A 9530-nucleotide genomic window follows, 5' to 3' on the forward strand; every position below is an offset into this window, starting at 1 on the left:
AAAAGCTGTTGAGAAAGCCCACATATAACCTGGTTTTGTGGCAGGGCAGATAGGATATTTTTGCTTTAGGGCCGGTGTTGGTCTCAGATGTATATACCCTCACAATGAAATAGTCTAATGTCTTGTGCACATTTTAAATTTTAGTCTGTTAACCCACACTCTAATAATAAGTTCCAATATTTTTAAGTCGTGAGACTCAACTCTTTCGAATCATGAATTAAGTTTCAGTTGATGAAGTAGAATTCTTTTAGTACATAAGGTATCCTTTGAAAGGGTCCTTGGTCTCAGTATTTTATCATAAGGTATCTTTTTTCCCCCATTTTTTTCTGCTTTGCAAAGATATTTGATTGACGGCTTAGGAGTCTTAAGTCTAAGGGTGTGTCCACACCGAGTGCAGGAGCTGTGGAGTGTGTCTTGTCTGCCCTGCCCAGTGCATGCCGCCCTAACCTTAACCTGTGTGGATGTTGGCTTCCTAACTCTGAGCCAGGGCTAGCTGTGTGTTTGTGTGAGATCTGTGAGTGAGTCTCGGGGATGGTGATTGTTCTCAACCACCCCACCTCTCCTCGCTCTTTTTTTGTTTTTATCTTTCTCTCTCTTCTCTCCCGTGCTCCTTTTTACAATTAAGTTGTGTGTAGATAGATCTGTCTTCTGTTCCTCTTCCTTCTCCTTCTCCTTCCCTCTCTTTCTCTCTTTCCTCTCTGTTCTCCTTTCCCCTCCCTCCCCCTCCTTTTTTACAAGGAAGTTTTGCGTAGATTAATCTGTCTGCTCCAGTGTTATATCATGTGTAGGCTATGTGTGGGCGTGTGTGTATGTGCACACCAAGTCTTGTGTTGTTCCTGTTATTGTGTACCTCGTGTGTGTGTGTGAGCAGAAGAAAGTGGTTGTCATTGTGTGTGTCGGGCGTCTCTTCTTGTTCCTCCATCACTCACCAAGGCTGCACGCTCCTTCTTTCTTTCTCTCTCTGCACGTTCACCCTTGAAATCCTGCAGCAGCTTTCTTTCACTCACTCTGTGCTGCAAACAGTCTTGAAGCTCTTGTCTCCTTTTCTTTTTTTTCTTTCTTTCTTTTCTTTCTTTCTTTTTTTTTTTCTCTTCTGTCAATTCAGTTTGAGCATCTCTTAGAGGATTTTGTTTTTCTTTCTTTCCCCTCTACATTCTTTCAATCTTTCTGTCTTTCTATTTTTTTCTTTGAATAAAGTCTGAACACACTCTCGTGAACACACACTCACGAACACACACTCGCGAACATACACAGGAACACAATCAGGTACACACATATGAACACACAAACACAAGCAACATTGAAAGGGGCATTAAACCCACACACTTTCTCACTGGACACAAACACATAGAGACATTCGTCAGTATAGATCTAGATCTGTAGAGCTGATAGACGTTCGTGCAATATATCATTCTGAAATAACCCCCCCATCTGTACAGTTCAACAAACGTAACCCATGGCAGTTGCTTGTTGCTTCATTTACTAATTGTTGTTTTTTTCTCTCTCCTCATGGTGCTGTTTTTTAAAATGTCCACAGTTGTTGCTTGGTGGCTGTTGTATTTTTTTGTGCTTCCCTCTTTCAGTTAGACGGTCACTCAGTGTTGCTTGTGTTGTCGGTCCCCCCCCCCTCCCTCCCCCCCTTTAGTGGTGTTCTTTTTTCACGTGGTAGCTCCTGTGCACCACCGTCTCTCTGCATGAACCACTCCCAGAGTTTTGTTGTTGTTTTGGCCTGGAAAGTAAGCTCCAGACCGGATTTTCATTGTTGCTGACTCAGAATTATTTGGGATGTGCTTTGTTTTATTGGTTCTTTTTTTGTTTTTTGTTTTTTTCTTTCTTTTTTTTAAAGGAATATTTTTTAAGGGCATATATAATTATATACTCTGTGTACTCGATAACCCAAACTTTATCTGCCTTGACTGCACTGCTTTGGTCAAGTGGTCGAGCTAGTTAATGACAACAACAGCCGGTCACAGATAATTTTTGTCTGTTGACCCCATTCTATGGCTGCCCTTCTTGTCAAGAAGTGAAGAAGAAGAAGAAGAAGAGGGTTATAGTGGCCATTGCTGGTTGCCGTCATATTGTTCCCACCATTAGACAGGTTGTCCTTCCAGCTAGTGGGTGGTGGGATTTCTGTATCTCACCACCCCCACCCCCCACCCTAACCTACTGGTTCGGGTTGTTGGAGGATGCCACTGGAAAGTCCTACTTCTGGGGGGCTTTTTTGGTCTTTTTTTTTTTTTGGTTTCTATCCCGATTTCTTTTTCTTTTTTCTTTTTTTTTTGATCCCACACTAAAAATGACCACTATTATTTTATTGATGTGTTTCCTTATACTAGAAGAAAACAGGACTTGCCCGTGGTGTGTGGCATGCCCTTACTGTGGGCTCCTCCACGACCGTCTATCTGTGTATGATGCATGTATTACCAGCGTGTCTAAAGTGTGTTGCTCTCCCTCCCTCTCGCGTCTGTCTGTGGTGGTGGTGGTCACCTCTGTTGTGGCTCCCAGGGCCGACGCTCCAGTGATGGCCCAGCTGTGGGAGGTGGTGCAGCAGGATGAACACGTCCTAGGGTAACAACATCCCCCCTTTTGTCCTCGCCCCCATGCCCCATTCCCCCCCCCCCCGCGCTACGTCCTCAAATCGCCCCCTATCCCATCCCCAAATCGCCCCCCTCTCCCATCCCCAAATAGCCCCGTTCCCCCCTGCGCGCCATGTGTCTCTAAGTGTGTGTGTGTGCGCTGCGTGTGTGTGTGAGCGGATGATGTTTGTTTATGTGTTTTTGTACCTACTACTGCTACACCTGACTGAGTGCCAGGATCACACGCGTGAGTGCGTACCTGTGTGCGCGCGGGAGGAAGCTGCTGCTTGTACTACAGACTTGTACTACTTGTAGTGCTGGCGTGCTGTCCCGTGCGCACACATGTAAGCGTGTGTTCAAGCCCAGGGCCCACTCAGGCTGGCTGTAGGCGCTCTACCTACCTCTACTAACTCTACAGGGTTGTTTTTTTTCCCCCCTCACATACTCACTCACCACATGTTAACGACTTCCTTCCAATATTAATGTATTGCCACACAAAGTGACACTATCATTTAAAGGTTTGTTCACTCTTGTTTTCTTCCAGTGATAAAAAGTAAGATAGGACGAAATGTTTTCTTGAGATCTTTCTGCGTAGATTGGAAGCGGGTTTATAGCATAGAGATGTGGCGGAAAGGGGTGGTGGGGGGTGGGGGAGAGACAAAGCTTCCTAAGAAGATGTAGAGAGGCTGTGCAGCTCTTTATGTCGGCAAACCTCCAGGAGGAGTCTGTTTTACGGTGCACAACAGCATTGGCCAAACTGTTGACTAATGATAAAGAATTATAAATTCAAGATTTATGGAAGGGTTTTTGTGGATAATGACTGCAGAGATCAGTTTAGTTGTGAGGGTAGGGATCATGGAAGACTGACAAAACGCGCGTGCAGTCTTTTATCCAGAGCTAAATCTCGAAATTCGAAATGCGCACATACGGAGAAAGTTAGTCCAAGTTCATGGTTCGAAACCATCTTCTCTTTGGTGCCCTCTCTAATCTAAATCTGTTGTAGAAAGAGCTATTCCAGAGATACCTGGTCCCCCCCAGAGGAGTTACTATTTTTCCGTTTGAATTGAGCAATACAAATAAAACGCTCAACTTTTCCTTCCCCTAAATTGAATCGAGCCGCGCGCCCCCCTCTCCCCCCCTCCATTAGAGTTTCTGTCCTTCCTGTAGTTGTGAGGTTCTGAGTGTGTGAAACTTGCCGTGTTGTTTGTGTGCATCTGCGAATCGAAGTGTGTCTGGTTCTTTGCCTTTGTTTGCGCTTTCTTTACGGTTAACTGGCTTTCTGCCATTTATTTTTTTACAAAACTTTTATTATTCTTTACATTTTCTGGCAATGCAAAGCATATGATTGTAACCCCTTATTTAATTTTGAAATAATTATTTTATTCATTCACCCTTTTTATGGCTACCTTTGGTCTTTGCTTTGCGCTATGGGTTTGTAGGTAGCTCGTTTGAAACATTCCAGTTCTTTCTTAAAAACTTATCAAGACCACTTTGTTTCTTGCAACTTTTTCTCTTTTTGAGAGGTACAAAGTACACTCTGCGTTGGTTTCATCTTTGCTGTACGTCAGCCTCAACTTCAGGCTTGAAGTTCAAATAGGGTCCTGAGTTTTTTTCAGTTTCTTTCTCAGTCTAATGATCTACTGAGACCTTTGTCCATGAAAGTATTCCCGCTTTTGAAAAGACCAGCTTTCAATACTTTTGTTACTCCGACCGCCTTTAAAAAGCTTTTGCCATTTTTTTGTATTCTGCCTTTTAAAAGATCAAAAAAAATTCTGCCTTTAAAATGACCAGCTTTTGCTACTTTGTGTTCTGTGGTGGTGTGATGGGAATACTGAAATCCCATCCCCTTCTGCCATGCTGCTTTTGCCTGTCCCGTGTTTTTTTTTTTTTGGGGGGGGGGGGGGGGGGGGAGTTCCGTCAGAGAAGTGATTTTCCCAAGACTTACAGGGTTGTTCTGTGGCTTGCATCTGTCATTGTGCTGTACCTGGTGGGGACTCTCGACTTGTCTGTTGACTTGTCTGTTGACTTGTCTGTTGACTTGTCTGTTGACTTGTCTGTTGACTTGTCTGTTGACTTGTCTGTTGACTTGTCTGTTGACTTGTCTGTTGACTTGTCTGTTGACTTGTCTGTTGACTTGTCTGTTGACTTGTCTGTTGACTTGTCTGTTGACTTGTCTGTTGACTTGTCTGTTGACTTGTCTGTTGACTTGTCTGTTGACTTGTCTGTTGACTTGTCTGTTGACTTGTCTGTTGACTTGTCTGTTGACTTGTCTGTTGACTTGTCTATTGCTTCTGAGACTGCCTTTCTCAACACTGTGTAGAGGCTTCTCTCTTCTTTTCTCTTTTCTCTCTGTTTCTCCCACTCTCTCCCACTCTCTCCCTCTCCCACTCTCTCCCTCTCCCCCTCTTTCCCTCTCCCCCTCTTTCCCTCTTTTCTGTCCTTTTTTCTTATCTTCACTCTCTACCTATTTGCTCTCTCTTCTGTTCGTCATATCTCTCCCTCACCTTGCTCTTTCTCTCTCTCTTTTCTCCTTTTAATTTCTCCCGTGCCTCTATCATCTTTGTCTTCACTCCTGTCTCTTTGTCTTTTGGCCTCTCTCAATGTTTCATCGGAGAAAATTAAAATCCTGCCCTCTTTGAACCCCAAAATGTTCTGTGGCTGGTATGAAAAATATTCAAGCGAAGAAATCCTAGGATTTGAGAGATAAAGAATATTTTCTGAAGCAGATTACACTCTTGTGTCGATGAGAGGAATTTTACTGCTGAAGTTTTTTTTTTTTATACCAGACCGAAGTATTATACTATTACTATGATCTCTTGGGAAAAGAAGTGGACCAGAAGTCTTCTCCATTGTTTTACCCTCTCTGGAAGAGATAACCATAACCCATCGATTAATCTTTTTTCAATTGACACTTTGATTCTTTTTTTTTTGACTTTTTAATTTAATCTCTTTTGTTTTTATTAATTCGTCCTGAGAACTTTCATACATCTTACATTTCACATCTCATGGCTCTACATACGACCATTGACCATGTCGCTGACCAGTGCCAAGAGCTGACCAGAGTTTTGGTTTTGGATGCGAAGAGAACTGAATTTTTGTGCTTTTTAAAAAAGAAATATGATTTAAGCATTTACAGATACAGCAACTCTTTAAAGGTTGAGAACTTGCCAAAAAAGTCTGTCTTCGTACAAGAGACCTTTATCGTTGAAGCAGGTGGTTGAATCAAGGTTACTCTAGAGAGGAGGTGCTCACAAGTTTTGGGTAAACTGAATCCCAAGTTTGATTTTTAAAGCTTTTCTATTTCATTAAAATGTTTCTGGGCAGTGATTTCTTTCACTCGGTTTTGAAAAAGGGAAATTATAATTTTAGAAAATGTGACATAACATGGCAAGTTTACATAACACTCATGGTGTTTTTCTGGGGTCCTCTAGTCCAGTTGGCAGTATTCCTGGTCAGTTTCATCAGTCATGTCACACTATGGTTGTCATTCACATATATGCACTCATATATATATATATAACTTTTTTACTTAAGCTGCTGCACTGTCTAATTCTGATTACGTTTTGATCTCTGTTCATGTTTTGTACTGTTGAATCCATGTGTGAGTGTGTGTGTGAGTGTTTGTTTGTGTGTATTTCTTGTCCGATTTGTTTGAAGACTACGCTCACAGATGTACTGGGTGGAAGGAGTTTTGTGTGTACTCAGCTCACACTTAGTGGATAGACTCATCTTGTCACTGGCTCTTCTTTCCTTGTTCTCGGCCACTTCTTTTCATCTCTCTCATCATCATCTCTTCATAATAATATTGTCACATCTATCGCTGCTTTTCTGAGGAAAATGAGCAACTCCAAAATAATGTCTTTGGCACCCCGTAAAGCAGGGTCAGACAGAGTTTATCTTTTTTATGAAGAAGTGTGATATGTAATATGTATTTCAATTTCATCATATTATTTCCCTTTTCATAGCTCTGCTTTAATATACCGACTGTACTGGGTTTTTTTTTCCGTGTTGAAAAAATAAAGTTCTATAGAAAGTCTGTGATAGCTTGCGAAGTAAATATGCTTGGCAGAACATCAGCCTTTTGACTTGTATTGTACGATCACCATTGTTATTGCCACATTATTTTCATTGTTATTATTATTATATTATCATCATCATTATCATCATCATCATTATCATCATCATCATCATCATCATCATCATCACCATCATCATCATAATTGTCTTCTGGATAGAAGAAAAGAAATTAATGATCATAAAGAATAGAAAAAATGTAATGTTTGTTGTATCTGTTACAACAGCTCACAAGTTCAGAATATAACATAGTGTTCAGGGGTTTCCTGTTCCTCCTTATTCAGACTGTGAAATCTGATTCACAGATGACCATGTAGTCAACCGTAAACATCCCTCTGATGTCATTGTCTCCCCTGTGATTTTGTGTCCAGTGATAGTTATGTTTGGCTGAGATTAACTTTGTGGGAGAGTTTATAAATTAGGACAATACTATTTCAGCCATGTTAAAAGCTATCTGGAAGCAATGTCTTTTAAAAAGTTAAGTAAAAAAAGTAGTTAATTGCTTTGGTATTTGATTCTGTTTTATAAGTAAACTTTGTGGTTGCATCTGAAGAAAAAGAAAGACACAACTTGGCTTTGTTGTTAATAATGCTAAACTTTATTGTGTATTTTTTCATACAAAATGGTAATGGGTTGAATGCTATATTTACTAGTTTATTTCTGGTATACTCTACTCTGTCATAAGATTAGGTATTGGGGTTATAACTGGATAATGTATGTATTATATCGTATATCATTTCTTCATTTTCTGGCTTGTTCAAGTACACATACCCTTTTCAAGAAAAATCCAGTTAGATTATATCGTTGTTTTTCTTTTAAAAGCCGTTTGATTTTTTTAAACATTGGTATCTAACAGTACCACCTCTATGCGCTTGCCCTTTCTGTGCTGCTTCAGTGTGTGTCACTGTGTTGTGTTGTATGAGCTGGCCGTTGCGGTCATATGACTAACCTAATGTAGAGGACCTGGTGCCATGGCATCATCGCTTGTGTTACTGCCACTTTGTTAATTAAATTTATCCTTTCTTCGTTATTCTTAACGTGTAAAAATTAGTGTTTTTTAAATAGCGCTAATGCGTAAAAACTCTTCTTTTTTTCGTATTTCTCTTAGCATTTAATCGTTAGTTTATAGTATATTGCACCTAATGTTTAAACTTACATTTTTGCTTTGCTTTAATTTCCAGTGTGTACATATTAATTTATAGTTAATTGATTTTATTGTAATTCATAAAGTTTGATAAAAGTTGTCAGCGTATGTTGTTGGATGCAATGATTATGAATAATTAATTTAGTCTCATATTCTGTCCCTTGCTATGATGTAACATGAAACTTAATTTTATGGCTTATGACAGTAGAAGCCGTCTTGTAATTATTTATTGTAGTCTGTTGGGTGAAAGGGAAAAGTAATTGTCCCAAATAGCTTTTGACTGTAATAGATTCTTGTCTGTGCTGACGATGAACATAAGTGTAATTGTTAAATAAAAGTTTACGTGACTTTCTAATTTTGTTTTACCATTAAGTCATTAAGTTAAAAAGATTTTGAAAAGTTTTCATAAGTTCAGATTTGTTGCGTTCTATGTCACAGTCATGGTAGCTTTCACTCTCCAGTGTTTTTAATGCTTTTTGAGAAAGAAAGGTCTTGTGTACGTTGGTCGGGTCACTCCAGTCCCTCCTGACGTGTGTGCTTTTGTTTCCCTCCTGTGTCTAGATATGACAAGGATGGCCACACGCGAGGCACGCCCGAATGCCAGCCGCCCAATCCCATCAGGCTGGAGTGGGACCTCAACAAACAGGTGAGTGGGCCCAGGATAACATGTAGATTTACAGAAATGATCTACTTGAGACTCTTGTTCAATAAAGTGGGTCAAAATCTTCATCACAATAGGTGTACGATGTAATGGCTACCCCTCATTTTCACCTCTCAGAGAGTAGATCCTGGATGTGTGCTGTAAATCATGTCAGTTCCAAATGGGAGTGCATACCTTTACCAATTTACATGCCGCCACCAGAGTTTATTACCCGTAATTACTGTTAAGTTACATGTTTCATATCTTTGTCTACTACAGGGGCGGCGGGGCAGACATCTCGAGGGGCCACTGTTCTGTCCTCTTCTATTTCGTCCTGTCTACGATTCCTTTTTTTCCTTGTTGTAAATGGCAATTATTGTCATTATGCTTCTCTTTACTCCAATATATGCATGTCTCTTCTTTCTTGTCATTGTCTGGGTTTTAACCCGCCACTGTGTTTGTGGGTGGTTTTCGGGTGGTTTGCGGGTGCTTTGGTGTGGTTTGCTCCTTCTTTCCTATCAGACATCTATTGTCTTTATCTCCCCTCCTTTTTCTTTGGTGTGTTTATTACTCTCTTGTAACACCTCTAATCTTCTGGTGCTCATATGACCTTAAGCAGTAGTTGCGAGTTCCGTAAAACCTCTACTAAAACTAAACTAAAAACCTCTACTAACTAAAAAACTGTGTTTGCGATGAGTACCTCAACTTAATATTTAAATTTTGCCTTTGTTCTTTTCTCGCGTGCGCAGTGCCAGCAGGTGATCCAGTCGAGTCTCCAGGTGGCTCGCTCACTGCTCAACGACGTCGATCTACACATCATGATGTTCAACACGTTCGGCAAAGGCTTCGTCAAGACCTGCAAAGTCAGCCCCGACGCCTTCATCCAGACTGCCATACAGCTCACCTACTACAGGGTACGTTGTTAATGGCGTACACTGTTTGTGTGGGGATTTTGTTATTTTTTTCTCTCCCTTTTTGAGGAAGGGGATGTGATAACTGGTTTAATCAATCATCATCATCATCATTGCCTTTCTCACCCTGGATCAGGATATAGGCCACAAACAAACACTCTCCACCTTTCCCTATCCTGGGCTAG

The 9530-nt window shown here is 40.8% G+C and overlaps 1 protein-coding gene across 1 annotated transcript in view; it reads left to right on the forward strand.

The window, feature by feature from the left end:
- LOC101858816 (carnitine O-palmitoyltransferase 1, liver isoform) overlaps positions 1-9530 on the forward strand; it is a gene marked incomplete in the record, with an annotated part of 81664 nt that overhangs the window by 57361 nt on the left and 14773 nt on the right. Inside the window, 2 exon segments of the mRNA XM_013080141.2 lie at positions 8356-8440; positions 9184-9348. Of these exon segments, the coding sequence (XP_012935595.1) occupies positions 8356-8440; positions 9184-9348 (250 nt within the window).

This window comes from Aplysia californica, unplaced genomic scaffold (genome assembly GCF_000002075.1).
Source record: "Aplysia californica isolate F4 #8 unplaced genomic scaffold, AplCal3.0 scaffold00005, whole genome shotgun sequence".
Lineage (NCBI taxonomy): Eukaryota > Metazoa > Mollusca > Gastropoda > Aplysiida > Aplysiidae > Aplysia > Aplysia californica.